Source organism: Peromyscus californicus, unplaced genomic scaffold, assembly GCF_007827085.1.
Source record: "Peromyscus californicus insignis strain IS unplaced genomic scaffold, ASM782708v3 Scaffold_2__1_contigs__length_46816999, whole genome shotgun sequence".
In the NCBI taxonomy this organism is placed as follows: domain Eukaryota; kingdom Metazoa; phylum Chordata; class Mammalia; order Rodentia; family Cricetidae; genus Peromyscus; species Peromyscus californicus.
In genome coordinates this window covers 35,264,773-35,284,520 of record NW_026294540.1, presented here as the reverse complement: position 1 = coordinate 35,284,520, position 19,748 = coordinate 35,264,773, and the positions used below count along the sequence as shown (strand labels likewise).

The 19,748-nt window shown below is 36.8% G+C and overlaps 1 protein-coding gene across 1 annotated transcript in view; it reads right to left on the bottom strand.

Annotated features, from left to right (window-relative positions):
* The window catches only part of LOC128120813 (vomeronasal type-2 receptor 116-like), an 89,104-nt gene that overhangs the window by 57,293 nt on the left and 12,063 nt on the right, over positions 1-19,748 (bottom strand). The window contains exons 2-3 of the mRNA XM_052755020.1: positions 1,779-2,073; positions 616-803 (exon numbers count right to left, since the gene is read on the bottom strand). Of these exons, the coding sequence (XP_052610980.1) occupies positions 616-750 (135 nt within the window). The 5' untranslated portion in view covers positions 751-803; positions 1,779-2,073. The remainder of the gene's footprint in view (positions 1-615; positions 804-1,778; positions 2,074-19,748) is intronic.

Below are 19,748 nucleotides of genomic sequence, written 5' to 3'. Positions count from 1 at the left end.
ACACAGGCAGGCACACACACACACACACACACACACACACACACACACACACACATGCTCACACACAAAAAAATAAACAAATAAAAACAAAACACCAGGATTACTCAAGAATGCTGACTGTGTCAAATATTCAAAATTGACAAATGTGAACCACTAAAGAAAAAGTTCAATTCTCAGTTTGCAAAATTTGATGTTGATCTCCAAAGTGTAATTAAAAGGTCAGTTAGGTAACATAGCTATTGCTTCAGTATTTTAACCTTAAGGGTCTAGTAGCATTTGACTATTTAGGATCTACTTTTCCTATTTCCGTTCAGAAATGTATTTAGGGATAATGGGGTATCAAATTAACATGATCCTGTTACCAAGAAAAGATTCCGAGGTTATTTTTATCACAAAGTGGATATTGACATACATACATTTTAACTGTGCTATTGCCATCCATTCAGTGTGGACAATGACATCTGTCTGCAATGATATTTAGACAAGAACCTGCATTGACTCTTTCATGTCCTTTTTGGTAAAATCTGCCACGAAGTACAATATTGTATTGAGTGTTTTTACTAAGCCTCAGTATGTCACAGTGCTATTGTTAAAATACACAGGAAGAGAAATTACCTTCCAGGGGTGGGCATTCCACTCTTCATTCCTATAAGACTGAATTTGTACTTGTTTGACAGTCATCTCATGGAGACTGTGAGCCACATCATACACAGAATTATATATGTTGTAAGCCTCTTCAGTCATTTCCATTTTCCACAGATTTGAAGGAAATAATTCCAAAGAAGCATTGAATAGACAATGACCTGATATTTTACAGTCAGGTAAAGATAAAGAGCAATTAAAGAAAGTATTCCACAAATTATTAAGACAATGGTCTTCTGGGTATTTAGAAGGAATATATGTATGGATAAATTTTCTAAAAAGAGAAATCTCATCATGATGGTTTCCAAAAAAAAGAGTGCCATGAAATGAACCATAAATCAGAGGTTCTATAATGGTACCAACATACAATTGTGAATTCATGACCAAAACTTTCCATGTGTTTAAGAAATATATTGCATATGGCATTATGCCATACACAAATTCCGTATCATCATAAATGATAACCACATTTGCAGGTGATATCAAGAGCAACCGAGAAGTTTCTTTGTGTGCATATTCAAAGTAAATCAAACTTTTTGACATCATTTTCACAAAAGTTACACACATATTATTCCTTTGAAACTCTTTCATAAAATCTGATAGAATCTGAATTCCTTTATGGTTACCCATGAGGAACAATCCCACCCAGGTCCAGCTGAAATGAAGCATCAAAGAGACAATGCCAAATGACAGAGATGTATCCTTTGAAGCTGTCTGGTAGAGAGAAGAAAACTGGCCTCTGTCACTCAGGATAGTGTCAAATGGCCCAAAACTAAGCTGAAGGGATTATCAAATCAGAAACAAGAATGAAAATATTGATATAGAACACAAACTTACACCTGAAGAAGCACTTGGGTTCAGTAGGGACTAACTTGTCTTCATGGTATTTTAAAATCCCATCTCATTCCTCAAGACATATTGAGAGTTCCTGACAAGACACAGAGTTATCTAAATAGGCTCTGTGGGCTACAACCTCTTCACCTTCTCCATCTAAAGGCAAAGTATATGAGACTACATAACCAAACGCCTGGCTTCTCTTAGACAAGCAATGAGCCTCTCTCCTCTACATGAGATAACACCTAAAATATTTGCATTTCGGTACTGTTTACTTGCTCCCTCATGGCCACATCCCTCACCTGTGGATATTTGTAGAGATTTAGCAGTCTCCCAATATGGCTAGTTGTTTCTTGTGATGTTCCTGTAAGTAGAGCAGCAGCTCTGTTCTCCCTTCTGCATGTGTAATTAGGAATTTTGATTCCCATTTCTGTGAGCCAAAGAAAAGCTTCCCTGAGAAAATCCCATTCATATTGATCAACATAATAGAGATTCCACAATCCTAGAGATGTGTTGGGTAAAAGATGAGGGTTCCTGTTGATCTCCTCAATGGCAAAGATGAAGGCCAAAGAACACTGGTAGTTCTTCAACTTGAACCTGCATAGAAGTTGTGTAAATATTGTTAAAGTGGACCCATTCCATACTGCGTTACCAGTTTGATGCAACTGCTTTTATAATTTTAATGTCAATTTATACTAACAAATAATTTTATGTAAGCCCAGGAATGGTTATAATTTGAATGTGCAGCACATATTAAGCAATAGTTTCCTTACCTAAAAGTCTTGAGTAGGTCTACAATCACTGGGAGAAAAGCTGAGTTGAACAGATAGCACTGGTGATATCTTCGAATAAGGAGATCCACATGGCAGACCCACTAGTGTTTTGACACTTTAGGGAAATTATCATCCAATGAAATCTTTCATTTTGAGAACCTATTCTGACTCTCCAAAATTGTCCCCATAGCTTATGGTTATGAATTAGCTATAAAAGAACATTACTCCTAAACCAGAAGATTTTTCTCATACTGTATATTGAACTTTCTTTCCTCTAGCAGTTGATAGGAACAGATAAAGAGATGCACAAACATTAGGCTAATCTCAGGGCACCCAGCAGAAGAGGAGGAGGAAGGATTGTAGGAGCCAGAGGTGTTGAGGACAGCAGGAGAACCAGACCCAAAAGGACAATCAAAAAGCAGGACTCATAGGGGCTTAGAGAGACTGAAGGAGCAAACCAGGTAGCCTGCATGGGTCTGTGCTAGGCCCTCCACATATATGCTGTTGTTGTTATCTTGGAGTTTTGTTGGAATCTTAACACTGGGAGTGAAGTGTCTCTGACTCTGTTTCTACCTCCTGAGATAAATTTCTTTCTACTAGTGAGTGAGAAGAGTGGAGCTAAAGGAAGCTGTAGTTTTGATGTATTGTATATTATAAAATTATTTTTTAAGAGAAAGATTAATTTGTATCTGTGCTTTTAAATCTAATATATGCATATAATAATGTATATGTCGACATAAATCATGTTACTGTTTTTAATGGTTTTTCAAACATTTTTATTAAGGAAATTTTTTAATTCATTTTACATACCACTCAAAGATCCCCCTCTTCTCTCCTCCTGCCCCTCAACCTCCCCCTCCCAAGACACCCCTACTCCCTCCCACAAGAAGGTAAGGCCTCCCATGGGGAGGTACATTTAGTAGAGTCAGGTTCAAGCCCCTCCCCCTGCCTAAAGGCTATGCAAGGTGTCCCATCATAGATAGTGGGCTCCAAAAAGCCTGCTCATGCAGCAGGGATGGATCCTGATCCTATTGTCAGGGGCCTCCTAAGTAGATCAAGCTACACAACTGTCTCACAATGCAGAGGGCAAACCAAATCCAAGAATACATCAAAAGTTATCCACCATGACCAAGTAGGCTTCATCCCAGACATGAAGGATGGCTCAACATATGAAAATCTGTCAATGTAATCCACCATATAAACAAACTGAAAGAAAAAAAACACATGATCATCTCATTAGATGCTGCAAAAGCCATTGAAAAATTCAATACCCTCTCATGGTAAAGGTCTTGGAGAGATCAGGAACACAAGGAACATACCTAAACATAATGAAGGCAATTTATAGCAAGTCAGCAGCCAACATCAAATTAAAAGGAGAGAAATTCAAAGTGATCCACTAAAATCAGGAACAAGACAAGGCTGTGCAATCTCTCGATATATACTCAATATAGTACTTGAATTTCTAGCTAGAGCAATAAGACAACAAAAGGAGATCAAGGGGACAAAAATTAGAAAAGAAGAAATAAAACTTTCACTATTTGCAGATGATATTATAGTGTACATAAGTGACCCCCAAAATATAGGGAACTCCTATAGCTTATAAACATCTTCAGTAATGTGGTAAGACACAAGATTAACTCAAAAAAATCAGTAGCCCTCCTATATATAAATGATAAATGGGATGAGAAAGAAATCAGAGAAATATCACCCTTTATAGTAGGCACAAATAATATAAAATACATTGGGGTAAATCTAACTAAGCAAGTGAAAGACATGTATGACAAGAACTTTAAGTCTCTGAAGAAAGAAATTGAAGAAGATATCAGAAAATGGAAAGATCTCCCACGCTCATGGATAGGCAGGATTAACATAGTAAAAATGGCAATCTTACCAAAAGCAATCCACAGATTCAATGCAATCCCTATCAAAATCCCAACACAATTCTTCACAGACCAGGAAAGAACTATACTCAAATTCATATGAAAAAAAACAGGATTGTGGTGGTATTGTGTTCCCCAAAATATTGTGTACCCTAATAAATTTATCTGGGGTCAGAGAACAGACAGCCACTAGATAAAAAGGCTAGAAAATGGTGGCACTCACACCTTTAATCCTAGCACTCCAGAGGTAGAAATAAATCCCTCTGGATCTCTGTGAGTTCAAGGCCACATTGGAAATGGCCAGGCATGGTGACACACACCTTTAATCCCAGAAAGCGAGCCTTTAATCCCAGGGAGTGATGGTAGAAAGGAAAGATATATAAGGCATGAAGACCAGAAACAAGAAGCATTTGGCTGGTTAAGCATTTGGCTGGTTAAGCTTTCAGGCTTCTAGCAGCACAGTTCAGCTGAGAGCCATTCGGATATGAGGACACAGAGGTTTCCAGTCTGAGGAAACAAGACCAGCTGAGAAGTTGGTCAGGTGAGGTTAGCTGTAGCTTGTTCTGTCTCTCTGATCTTCCAGTGTACACCCCAATACCTGGCTCAGGTTTAATTTTATTAATAAGAACTTTTTAAGATTCATGCTATACAGGATAGCTAAAACAATCCTATAAAATAAAGCCAACTCTGGAGGCATCACCATCCCTGACATCAAGCTCTACTATAGAGTTATACTAATAAAAACATCTTGGTACTAGCATAAAAACAAATGGACAAATGGAAACAAACTGAAAACCCTGACATTAACCCACACACCTATGAACACCTGATTTTTGACAAAGAAGCCAAAACTGTACAATGGAAAAAAGAAAGCATATTAATAACTGGATGTCAACATGTAGAAGATTACAAATAGATTCATATATGTCACCATGCACAAAACTCAATTCCAAGTGGATCAAAGATCTCAATATAAATCCAGTTACACTGAACCTGACAGAAGAGAAAGTAGGAAGTAGTCTTGAACACATTGGCTCAGAAGTCTACTTCCTAAATACAACACCAGTAGCAAAGACACTGAAAGCAATAATTAATAAATATGACCAAACAAAACTGAGAAACTCTTGTAAGGCAAAAGACACAGCAAATAAGACAAAAGGACAGCCTACAGAATGAGAAAAGATCTTCACCAACCCCACATCTGACAGAGGGCTGATATCCAAAATATATAAAGAATTCAAGAAACTAAACATCAAAATAATAAATAATCCAATTAAAAATGGGCTACAGAGCTAAACAGAGAACTCTTAACAGAAAAATCTCAAATAGTCAAAAGACATTTCAGGAACTGTTCAACATCTTCTGTCATCAGAGAAATGTAAATCAAAACAACTCTGAGATACCACTTACACCTGTCAGAATGGCTAAGAAAAAAAAACATTGATGACACCTTATGTTGGAGAGGATGTGGAGCAAGGGGAACACTCCTACATTGTTGGTGGAAGTGTAAACTTATACAGCCCCTTTGGAAATCAGTATGGTGGTTTCTCAGAAAAATGGGAATCAGTCTTCCTCAAGACTCAGCTATACCACTCTTGGGCATATACTAAAGGAATGCTCAATCTTACCACAAGGACACATGCTCAACTATGTTCATAGCAGCATTATTCATAATAGCCAGAACCTGGAAACAACCTAGATGCCCTTCAACTTAAGAATGGATTAAGAAAATGTGGTACATATACATAATGGAGTACTACTCAGCAGAGAAAAACAATGACATCATGAAATTGGCAAGCAAATGTATACAACTAGAAAATATCATCCTGAGTGTGGTAACCCAGACTCAGAAGTACAAACAAGGTATGTACTCACTCATAAGGGGATACTAGCTGTTTTTAAGGATATTACTGACCACTACAGACTCATTAAAAACAAATAAATGAACAAATGGTTGTTTAAAGAAATAACACGTGAAACCCTGTCTCGAAAAACCAAAAAAAAAAAAAAAAAGAAAGATTTGACATATATTTCAAGCTAAAGCATAGCCATCTTCATACCTTCAAATCTGTTGGGTTAAGTAACTACAACAGGACTAGTGAAATGTTATTACATCTTTTAAAAAGTAGTGACCATCTCATATTTTTTAAAGGTGGGAAGGCCTATTTATCTATGTGATGCAAAATTATCTTCATACATACTTAGTAAAGAATTTTCAATGTGTCTTTTTCTGGGTCATCCACACTCTGCTCAAAAAATACCTTACCAATTTTTGTAATTAATCAGAATAATTTCATTGGTTCTCTAGTGTTAACATGTATTAATTTGAATTGTGGTATCATTGAGAACTCAAAAAGAGGAGAGAGACACTCTTGAATAAATATTCTCAATATAGATTGTAATTTAATAAGTTAGGCCTATTAAGTCTTATGGCATTAATAAAAATAAAATGCTAGAATGATGTAAAGTTTGAAATTGTTTTGTTAAAAGAAGGATTTATATATAAAGATTATGACATATGAATGTTTCCAAAATTGGGAAAATCTACAACATTTACAAGGTATGAAATTATAAGTGAGTTAAGGTGCACACAGTATGAGACTTAAAAGTAATAATAAAATCTCAGTGGAATAAGATTAACAATTATTTAAAAAACTGGATATAATTTAAGTTGAATTTTTCACTGTGTCAAGTCTACAGTGAGAAGAGTCAAAACACAGAGACAATTCCTTCAGTGCTTCCAAAAGAAATCACAGCATGGGCAAGCAAAACTCTTGACTTATGATGCTCACTGAAGGACAATAGCACATGAAAGGCCCTGGAACTTGATCCAGACTGGCAGAGATTCACATATCATCTTACCAAGCAAAACTCATGTTAACAATGATGCTAAACATATTTGCTCAAAATTTACCTCTTAGTGTTTCCCACAACTTTGTAACATAGGAGAGACAGTAGCTGATTCTGAACTTACACAGGTCAACGCAAAATATCTCAAGTGTTTCCACCAAACTACTGTCCTTACAACAGTAACCAAAATCCTTAGTCTTCTACCATGCATGACAAACACTGCCATGTATTTTAGATGGTTTTCTTGCCTATTCTCATTCTATAATAAGGGGAAACTGCCCCAACTATATTTCTAACTACACTCTCACTAGGAATTATAGTAGTCCCAGCAGTCTGAGTTTGTGTGTTGCAGATGTGACCACACTGACAAAACACACTCCTAGCATGAATGCTGTCAGTAAATGTCTGTCTTATGTTCACAGTCTTTGTCATCTGTTTACTTCTATTTGAATCCCTTAGAAGAACCCTACTCTGAAGCAGCCTAACTGTTGCCCTTTCTACATCACTCCTTTGGTCAGCTCAAAAAGTTATGAGAGAGCTGTGTAAACACATAAGATGTTCCGATAACCTCTGAAAGAAGCTAAAGTATCTATGCTAATCCATATGATAAATAATTTCAACACAAAATAACCTAACCATGGCACTTGAAGAGCTAGACAAGAGCATATAATGATCTCATCATAATGAAATAATTCAAATTTTGCATAAAAGTGTGTCTAGTTATGTGAATAGAGATAAATGTATATTTTTTAATATATTTTAAAATTACATCTACGTGATGAGATTTTATTCACAACATGAAAAAATGTCCATGGCAGGATGTGAAGTTAGGGATGGAGCCAGAAGTGGAATAACTTGATCATATAGTATTTTATTCCTACTTTATAGTTTGAGAATCCTCAAGAACAATTTTGATAACACTTGATAAATTTTCATGTGCACTAAAAGAAAATAAAGATTGTTTGCTTATCATCTTTTTAATTATTACATGAAAGATGACCTAATAAGAGATTAAGCCACAAAAATTATTGTAATGGAAAGTATCTATCACTGGACCCACATTTAATGACCTTTTGTTATGCTGATCTGAATGAACATGCCTATCAAAATGAGAGGAAAATAAACTGAAGAGGAAAAAAGACAAAATAAACCCACTTCCTGAATGTAATCACACAGGCAAGCAACTATAATTGGATTTCTGTGGACACATTGACTGTGCCCATTTCATCCTAAGTTGTGAAGGCATACATAGAATCTACCAAGTTTTCTAACTGATCACTTGATCATTTTCCCTGTTCTACTTTCTTCAGCTGGTGACTTAGCACTTCACTCTGGTTTTAGCAAAAACCCTCTCACACCACAAAGACCCAAAGTTATCTTCACTCACTTAATCTTCTATCACCTGACTCTCCGCTTTGAACTTGCTTCTGCATTTCTATTTTACAGGGTTGTGTTCTAAATTGAACACACGCCATCTTTCATCATTTTAGATCTTAATACTTAGATCCTACAGCTACAGAAATGTCTGCATGGATTAGAATAAATCTTAAATTTTTCACAATGAATCTGACAGAGGCATTTTTCTCCAGCAGAGCCTACGCAATACTATCAAATATCTGCCAATGCCCTCTAATCCTACAGGCATCAAACTAACTAGGAAACAACCCTCAGTGGCCACCATCAACATCAATGCGTTTTCCTGAACATATCTGAATCAGTTTGCAAATACTTAGAAACAAGTGTCAAATGAGGAAAATGAAGGTAAATAAACAGAATCTTAAAGATTTCTAATCAAAACTAAAGAAAAATATTATGAGTCATCTATACCTCATCTCCAAAATCTCACATTCCCCCTCTCCATTCTGAAGCAGCCAGCACACATAGTTACTGTCATTGTATATCACATAAGGAACTCTGGAGTCACTACAGTCATTGACATTACTTCTCACAGGAGAACAACTACACTTTGGAAATTACCCAAAGCAATGTGTCAACTTTGAATTTAACGTTCCTTCTGCAGAGAAATCCATGACAATATTCCACCCCTGACAGCTAAAGGCAAAGCAGAGCAAGTTAGAGAGAATCGGAGAATCAAATGTTAAAGAACATTAATAAATACAAAGTCTTCTTCGGTCCTAGAGAGAAGGAAATGGGTGAACAGAAAACCTACCTGAAAAAGAATTATGTGACAGCAAGAGTAGTAAGCATGGAAGGGAAATAAAAGGCACATTGATGAGCATCCAAACTTCCTTGAGGACAATGGAAACTGAATTCTAAAAACGAATGAATTTCTGAAAAGCACTTACTGTGTCATGTTATATATTTCTTTAATGTTAAAATCAATCATTTTTTTCTTGAAAAAGCAATTAAAAAGAGGAACAAATGCAGCAATCACCACATTTCCATCACTGTATCAATTCAAAGAGCACTGAGAAGCTTCTAAAGTTCTGGACTCTTCTTCCAGAACAAGAGTCTGCAAGAGCCAGAAGATAGAAATCCAAGAGAACATTATCATACAGAAGTGTCTGCCACATTGTAAGCATGGGGACATGGATTTGAAAGTAGGCATCAGCTGGATACACAGCTACTGTGTTTGTGAGCATAAGCTTTTGTAATATCCTTGCTGAGTGAAGTCAGTACTCTAATCACATATCTTTTTGTCAGGCCTCTTCTACTCTATGGAGAATTCCAGAACTGTCTTCACTGACTACTCCTATATGTCACTCTGCATTCAAGATAAAAACAAGCTTCAAAATATCTTTGGAGATCTTCTTTAACCTCGGGCCTTATGATTATACATATGACAACAGTCAGCAAAATCCCAGGGATGACTCCTCTAGAGTATACTTTCACAAAATCATCTTCCATAATAGTTTATATGCAAAAGTGACTTGGGATGATGCAAATGTTTTCCAAAAGAGGAAACCATAGGAGGTAAAAGGAAAACATCCAGAAAATGTTAAGCCAGAAATGGTCCATTGAAATCAGTAGGACACCATGCTCTCTAAAACTGATGATTTCCTATGCCAATCTAAATTATCAATAGACTGGAGGACTCTTAAAACTCTTTCTATATGAGTCATTCAGGTCTACAAACCAATATCCCATCAATGTCTCTCTACAACCTAAAATACTTTCTGACTCATTCCTGGGAAAATGACAGGAAGAATTCATCAACCCCAAATCAGTGACTTAATAACAATGCTATAGCTGAAAGTTTTCCTGTGTCCCACCCAGTCCACAGCCACTCAGACCCAAGTAAACACACAGAGGCTTATATTAATTAAAACTGCTTAGCCTACCACTGGCTAGCTCTTACACTTAAACTCAGCCCATTTCTGTTCATCTACATGTCACCATGTGTTCCATGACTTTACCTGTATGCCATTACATGCTGCTCCCTGGACAGCACACTGGCATCTCCTGACTCAGCCTTCCTCTTCCCAGAATTCTCCTTGTCTGCTTATCCCTACTATACTTCCTGACTGGCTACTGGCCAATTAGCGTTTTGTTAAACCAGTGTACAAAAGCATTATCCCACAACATTTCCCCTTTTCTGTTTCATTAAAAAGGAAAGTTTTACAGGTGAATCTCTGGAAGTCCAATTAGCGAGAATGAGGAGGGTTTATATGAGCGAGAATTGTTGAGACCAAGGTTGGATAAAGCACAGGGACAAATAGCCAAACGAATGGAAACACATGAACTATGAACCAATGGCTGAGAGGTCACCAACTGGATCAGGCACTCTGAATGGGTAAGACAGTTGATTGGCTTGATCTGTTTGGGAGGCATCCAGGCAGTGGGACCGGGTCCTGTGCTCATTGCATGAGTTGGCTGTTTGAAACCTGGGGCCTATGCAGGATCCCTTGGCTCAGCCTGGGAGGAGGGGACTGGACCTACCTGGACTGAGTCTACCAGGTTGATCTCAGTCCGTAGGAGAGGCTTTGCCCTGGAGGAGGTGGGAATGGGGGGTGGGCTGAGGGGAAGGTGAGGGGGGCGGGAGGGGGGGAGAACAAGGGAATCCGTGGCTGATATGTAGAACTGAATTGTATTGCAAAATAAAAATAAAAATAAATTAAAAAAAGGAAAGTTTTAAATTTAACATAGTAAAATTATATGTAACAGAACAGTTATCAAGCAAAAATTACAGTTAAAATATCAAGTCTATTTATATTTGGCAAATTCAAAGAAAATATTCTATTTATCCTATAGTTGTGAGTCTAAGGTTTCATATCTAATTTGTCTTTTATCGTAACTAAGGAAAATTATAACTATCTAGTCTTCAACTACATCAAGACCTCAGAAGTGTATAATATAAACAGAAAGAGCATTGTGAGCAACTTCCAAAAATCTCTTCCAAAAAATGACAGAGAAAGCTGTCTGCCTGGAAAGTCATCCAAAGTTCCTCTGCAACGTTGGGGCATCCATTCTTCACCCTACAGGCCTAGAGTCTCTCAGCCACTTCTATCTGCGTCCTCTAGAGTGTCTGGTAATCTCCTCTGCAAAGCAGGAACTTAAAGGATCACCTTACCTTGCAAAGTTCAGTGGTCACCTTTATAAGAGTCCTGCATGTCCAGTCAATACAACATTTTGCCAAGCAGTCCAGGCAAGAACAGTTTCTTGCCCAAATGGCTATTTTTGCCAAGAAGAAGATAAACTTCATATGGAGTGTCTTTGACACCCATCTCTCTCTCTGAAGTAAATCAGTGCTACCAGGAGCAGACATGTCTCATTGTCCAGAAAGTCTAAGTATTTAAAACATTTTAAATGCCATATTCTATAGGTCTTTGAAGTGTTTGAAGATTACCTATCTATTTGAAATATATCTATGTATACCTAGAAAACTAAACTAACATGACTATAAGTTTGATTATCATAGATGATTAATGATTAACCTATATTTCTTAATGATATATTACAATTTTAAATGAGTTGTATACATATAATACCTTAAACAAGAGTAGAAATATACATATAGAATAATAAAATATACTTTAAATTTGTATCAATAAACTAAAATCTATACCAATGTAAAACATTTTAAACAAGTTGCTCTTTAAAAGTAGGTTCAACAACCCACCCTTTTATCCTATCATAACTATATCCTATATTTCCATATCATATCCCCTTTTTGTCTTTTAGAAAAATATGGACTAATTTTACAATTACAATAACAATTTGTAACCAACAGCCTAAACAAAGACAAACATCCGTCCATAATCCACTTTTTGGGAATGTGGGCATAGTTTTCTATGCTTCTTCCTTCTGAAAAAGGGCGCTGTATTCTTATGGGGACACAAAGAAAATTTTAGGACAATGCCAACTACATAATGCTTAGATTAGGTTTCCCATTTATATTCTGAACTCTGAACTACTCTGCTATTGTATATTCTTCTCAACGGTGTATCACTCATTCAATATAAAATCCTGATCCTGCCCTACACACAAAGAGCTTCACCATCTATCTATTAATGCTTTCCTTTGAACATAAAGTATTTGAAGAAAGCCTTCCATTCTCAAAAAACCATTAGAGCTCATATAGTCTACCAACCATGTATTAGTTCACAAGATTTTTAATGAAGTTAACCTGAAGAAGGTAAAGTGCCTTGGCTGTAAATTTAAATTTTGAAGGATTTCACATGAATATGTATGCCTAACATCTCAGCCATAGAATCACATAGGTTCTGTGATGTAAAGAAAGCCTTTCTTCTACTTGATTATGTAATCTAAGTGGCATAGGTACATATATCAGGTTGGTCTTAACCATTGCACTGCCACACATGTCCAATATACATCTCTTATGTATAGAGTGAAGAGGTTTTCCTTCTGAACAAAATAGAGGCATTTACTGATTATCACAATTACTTGCATTTCCTTTATCTTGAGGAAATTTATAAGTGACTGTAGACTTTGGTCTTTCCAAAACTTTTATTAAGCTTCTAAGACCTGATACCTTGTGAGTCCAGTTTGGAAATGAGTTGTTCACTAAGGTAATCAGTGTGGATAAGGTCTTTATGGATGCATCTGATGTGGTTAGAATGAACCTCCTATGGCATGGCCAAGATGTTGAACATGGAAACAAGGAATGCTGAAACTTCTACTACCTGGCTCTCAGAAAACAAGAGTTATTATTTTTCAGAAGCTCAGAGGATAATTAAGCCAGGGAAACCTTAAGCTTGAATTTCTGTGTGCCACAGTTGTGGAAGAATAGAATTATCATGTTTTAAACACTCATTTTTTTACTCTTTATTGCAATTACCAGAAATTTTAATTATTTCTATAGATAGGTGGATTGGTTCAACCATTTTCTGGAAATAGTTGCCTGTGTAACTCAGAAAGACCCATGCAATTCCTACTGTATGACTGACACACTTTTTTATTCTCATTTTGTCTTGTGTGTGTGAGTATGTGAGTGAGTGTGTGTGTGTGTATGTGTGTGTGTCTGATACTTTGAGTTTGTACTAAGGAATATAGATCTGATACTGTGTTTTGTCATACTTTTGTTTAGCTTACAGTTTTATGTCATTGTTAGAATAAAAATTGAAACCCCTTATATTTCCCTTATAATGTGGAGAGCACTGTGAAAATTGAAACAAAATGGTCATGGAGGTGAGAAACATCTTAAAAATTGTGATGCATAACAAAGATCTTGTGTTAGTCAGGCTCTGACTTATCATTAGGTTTTTTAAATTACCTAATGATGGGTTTCCTCAGAATACATCCCAATAAGCTTAGATGCTATCAATTCTCATCCACGTAGGCTCAGAATACCATTCTGCCCATTATACCAACCTCCTACCACATATTTCTAGTCCTTTCTTCAAAGTGGTACACTCTTCTCTAGGGGAGACTATTTCTCCAGCTCCCAGTATTCCTTATTCACAATTTCTCCCTTGAGAACTTACATGGTGGCTTCTCTTACTCTGAAAGCTAGTCCTCAGGGATGAGATTTTCAAATTGGCTCAAACTCATAGGACTCTGTGACCTATTTCCAAATTTCATGGTGTTTCTAGCAATGGGGGAAGTGCTGTGGGATGTTCTGTATGGCAAATGTGTTGCTAATTAGTCAATAAATAAAACACTGATTGGCCATTGGCTAGGCAGGAAGTGTAGGCGGGACAAGGAGGAGAATAAAGCTGGGAAGTGGAAGGCTGAGTCAGAAAGACACTGCCAGCTGCCATGATGAGAAACAGCATGTGAAGATGCCGGTAAGCCACGAGCCATGTGGCAAGGTATAGATTAATGGAAATGGATTAATTTAAGCTGTAAGAACAGTTAGCAAGAAGCCTGCCATGGCCATACAGTTTGTAACCAATATAAGTCTCTGTTTACTTGGTCGGGTTTGAGCAGCTGTGGGACTGGCAGGTGATAGAGATTTGTCCTGACTGTGGGCCAGGCAGGAAAACTCTAGCTACAGGGGACTTAAATGTGGCTGTTTTCAGAGTCTCTTGGACATTCCTGACCAACCACTCAACAGAGTGCTTTATTGGAAGGTGTTAAGGTTTCCTTAGTTGGCCTGTGCTTATTCAGAAGAGCATTGTCAGTCCAGAGGGCAAAGTTTCAAATGAACTATCTATGTATATTTATACCTTGACTTACATGCATTAGAGGTGTTTTATATAGATGATAAATAGTATGGTTCCCTATAAACTTTTCAGACATCCTGTCATTTCACTCTTCCTCCCCTCACTTCTGTATTTACTTCTATCCCCATCTGTAATTAGAACCACTCCAACCCATTTTCCCATTTCCACCTTCAGATAACTAATGTTCTCCTCTTACTCTCTCTTTTGCTCCCACATGCTGCACTGAGTCCTTTATTTTTGTGATTTCTTATTTATGTCAGTGTGTGGATTCACATCTGAGGATGTATAACTAAGAACCAAAGGAAAGGTCATTGTTGGAAATAATGTAATTATGTGATTTCAGTTCAGAAGACCCTAAGTTTGAATACACTTCACAGTCATAACAAAAGGAGCAGAGCTCACACCACTACAAAATTGTTTTCTGTAGTTCATAGGCATGTCATAAGAATATCAAAGGCTATGAAAGTAAACATTAAGCAAAAAAAATACAAAGTAGAATATTATTGTAATCAAGAATACCAACAACTCAATTAAATGGTATAAAATGCAAAAATGTCATTTCATACAGCTTATGATAAATTAGGCAGGAAAAAAATGTCACAACTATTGGGAAATGTGCAGCCAACAGAACAAGTTGTGTTCTTATCTGAAGATGCCTCCAAGGTGATTGACTTAGCAAGAATGAGCCACCTTAAGTGTCAAAACACAAAGGCATGCACAGTTTCTCAGGCACATATAAAGGGGACAGGTAGCTCTCTATCAGAATGCTTTCCTTCCTACAGTCTCACTTAAGACAACATATGACCAGCTTATAAATCAGCCTTTCATGATCCCCAGGTTGTGTTGATATTTGAAAGTCTGTGGAACTTCTAAGAATTTGATCCTGACTGGTGACAATATCTCATTGCATCAGAACATTTAAGGTTGTACCACCTATTGTCTTTGGCCTTCAGTCTCATTGTCCTTGTCTTCTGTCTTGTGAGGGGTAGCTGATGTTTCTCTCTCTGTAACTCATCCCAAGCTTCAAACATGTCTCCATGGCAACATTGTACTTATTCTTCTGAGATACACAAGGTAAAATATTCCTTTCTTCCTTTATCTTGTTTTGTATGTGTCTGGTAATTTTTCTCAGCGAACAGACAAGTAATTAATACAAGTCAATAACAATTGTTATATTATAGGTCAAATCAAACCTTCTTTATATGTCTACTGCTAATGTATATTGGATTCTATTAAAGATATACCTAACTTGTGAAGTTATATATAAAAACATATATTTAGTTTTGTACTTTGGATTCTGAAATAACTGTAGTTACTATGGAGATGTAATCCTGTAAAAAGTAATTCAAATAAAAATAACATCTATGATTAGACATAGGCATCTACACACACAAAGAGAAAGAGATAGAGATAGAAATGAGAGAGATTGAGAGAGCATTTGGTAAGGGTGAAACTTGCATGATTAGTGATACAAAGTACCAGTAGAGAACTCAAACTAGTTGCTAATGATGCCCATACCTCAACACCATTATTTTGAAAAACAAGCCTCAATCACAAAAATCTCTAAGAGACTAAATATGCCAAAATTATATCCACTAATGTCTTATCAAAATTATTGCATTTATTTTTACTATCAAAATAAATTTAAACATTGCTTTTTTCATAAATTTTATGCAGAGACTGGAATTTCTTTCCAGAGAGATTATATATCCAAACATGTCTTCCATGGTGGGTTTTTAAAAAATTTTAACAAAGAATATAAGCTTATTTCTTTAATCCAATTCTTTTGGTTTTATGGTTTTGTTTTATTTTACATAATTCTTTATTGACACTTTGGTAATTTCACATCATGTACCCCAATCTTGATCACCTCCCAGTTTCCCCATATCAGCACCTCACCAGTGCAGCATATTGCCCCAAAAGAACCCCCCAAAATATGTAAAAACAAAACAAAAAATTAAAAAATAACTCATTCCTCTGTCTTTCCAACACCCCTTCATTCATTCTAGTGGCATTGGGACCTGCAGTATGTCATGTAATATACCCTTTCATCTAATCAGTCCAATACCACAAATATTCATTACAGTGAATCATTGGTTTGGTTCAAGGCCTATCATCATTGGACCATCATAGAAACTCCTCTAGGATATCATGCTGTTGCCCCAAGTCATGAAGATCCTACAGTTATTGTTCCACAGGACCAGTCCTTTTACACACTACAGCAGGTCCTAGATGGGGTAGATATTAGGGAGAGGTAACCTAAGGCCCAGCTTGTGAGGTATGTGTGGTATCTGAACCAGTAGGTCCGGGCCACTGGAACTGCTCCCCTCAGGCAAAGGACAGAGCCAGCTCTCCTATGAATCATGGCAGAGCTCAGCCCAACTGTGACTTTCTTGTTGGTGCTGTGGTAGAAAAGGAGGAAGGTGACCCCCCACACTCAAGAACAACAGCGAGTAGAATGTCAGGAACTTGGCTGCATTGAATGTGTTTGACAGTTTCCTGGACTTGAAAGTTGTACGTTAGCTCCCAAGTGTCATGGAGCAAAGGTATTCCAGGTCCCAGTGGAAAGTAACAACTGAGCCCTTGTTGCATACACTGATGGTGTGGTCATAGTCAGAACACGAACATCTGTGTCAACAATGAGAGCAGAGGTGCTCAGCCAAATTCCACAGAGCACAAGTTGGATGATTGTGCAGATGCCAAAAATGAAATTAAGGGCCCCTATTATCATGAGTCACCTCCTCATAAGCCCAGGACAAGTGATCTTGAAAGCCAGAACTACAGTAAGAGTTTTGGCCAAGACAGTAGAGAGCCACAGTGGGAACAGAACCCCAAATATGCTTTGATGTAGTTTTTCCAAGCCACTTCCCACCTCTCTAGAGTGTAATTCAATGCGCCTTCATTGACTCAGACTGTAATGATACAGCACCTACAGTGAAAAATTGCAAATGGTCTACTGTTATTTATTGCTGATAGATACAGCCACTCCTTTTATTGGAACATAAATGGGGCAAGCTTATTGTGTTCCTCTATCTTTACTCACACTGCCTTTGCAATTAGTGATATCTTTTCTCTTTATGTAGTTACGAGTTATTTAACTATGTTGAATAAACATTATTTGACCCTAGTATCATTGTGTAATGCAAGAGCTCAATTTTGAAAAGGTAATGTAAATTCAGAAAAAAAAATTGTAAATACAGTTTCTGCTGGTTGCTCCTTATAGGACATCAAAAACATAGACACTGGCCATCAAACTCAACCTATCTGACACCTTGGGAGAATCAAAAAACAACTGACAATCAGGAAACTACAGAAACAAAGGTCCAAGTCTTAAATGATAGAAATGTTCCCAGTGGGAATTACACTACACTGGCACATAGGAGATCTCATTGTCTAGACAAAGAGTGTAGTCAAAGCAACAAACAAGCTTCCCATTTTCAGGGGATTTTTGAATCCTGGACCACAGTCCTGCACTTCAAGCAAGGAACCTGAGAATTACATATATATTAACAAATGCTCATATTATTATGAATTCAACAATATTGAACAGTCAAGGGACAAGTGTTTATATCTAAAATACATATTATGTTTCCATGCTATTTTTCAATAAGGTATGCCAGATAGTTGTACATGAGTTGAAAGACTGTCCCTAGGACAATGACTCTACTGAACAGTTGTGGAAATATTAAGAGATACAACCAAGTGGGAGCAAATTAGATCACTGAATCATGTAGACGGTCATGTTGTGACTCAAGATAGCTGTTGCTTGTGTGCTTTCTTTTTACTGAAGTGATCAGAATGTGATGCTTAAACTTAGAGTAACCTTGACAAGACTTATGATCAACACAAAATCAAATCTTTAGGCATTTCTGTGAGGTAGTTTCTATATTAGGGGACTAGATGTGGGAAGATACACTGCAATAGCAGGTGGAATCATTTTACTGGCTGTTGTCCCACATCAAATGAAAAAGAAACTGGCCGGGAAGAAGTATAGAGAAGGATGCAGCAGTTAAGAGCATCTACTGCTCACACAGAGGACCTGAGTTTTTTTTTCTTCTCATTGCCCACATCTAATGACCCATAAAATACAACCTATAAGAGTTCCAGAATTCTCGTCTGAACTCTGAGTACTTAAACTCATGAGAACACATCTCCACATAGACATCCACTTGACATTAAAAGATACAAAAATAGTTGTAAGCAACATCATACTTGCTCCACGCTTCATGGTTGTGGAAGCCTGTGACTCTCGTTTCCCTGGCTCCTGCATATTCATTCCATGATAACTGCATCTCAAAACATGAGAAAAATAATTCCCACCTTCTCTAAGTTGAAATTGTTAAGATTTTTTTCTCTTTTTTCTTTATTTTATTTTACAATACAATTCAGTTCTACATATCAGCCACGGATTCCTTTGTTCTTCCCCCTCCCGCCCACCTCCCCTTCCCCCCAGCCCACTCCCCATTCCCACCTCCTGTTAAGATTTTTTTTTTTTTTGGTTTTTCGAGACAGGGTTTCTCTGTGTAGCTTTGCACCTTTCCTGGAACTCACTTGGTAGTCCAGGCTGGCCTCGAACTAAAATCAAAGGTCAAGTGGTCATGCACTGGTATTTCCTAAGCTGGTTGTTGAACAAATCGCCTTGTCAAGCATTTTGACAGCAACAGAAATTTTTCTAAACATACACTGTATTTTTAACATGAAATAAGTCACTATGAAGAAACATATTGGAAAATAATCAGTTACATTGACCTGCAATAAAAAATTTCAGATGCTTTAAAGTCTGTTCCTATGTTTATTTGGAAGGTTCTGAATAAGCCACCAAAGCCATTCCATTCAGAAACATTTTCATTTATGTGCAGTTCAGTGCTCTTAGATAAGAATGAACCCACTTCTATAAGGGTCTTATGGGTCATATTATCTTATGCTCAGACAAAATTACATGTTTACCCCATGAAGCACTTGGAGAAATTTTTCCATTTAGGTCTTTAGTCTAAGACTTTATTCAAAATATGGAAGTGATACTACACAGAAAAATCATTTCTTGAAAGACAAAAATAAAAGAGAATGAGAGATAGAGAATATTGTAATTTGGATCAAATTCCAATTAAAACCCACCCTGTCACCAGCATGATTTTTATTTTTTTTATTTTTTTTTATTTATTTATTTATTTATTTATTTATTT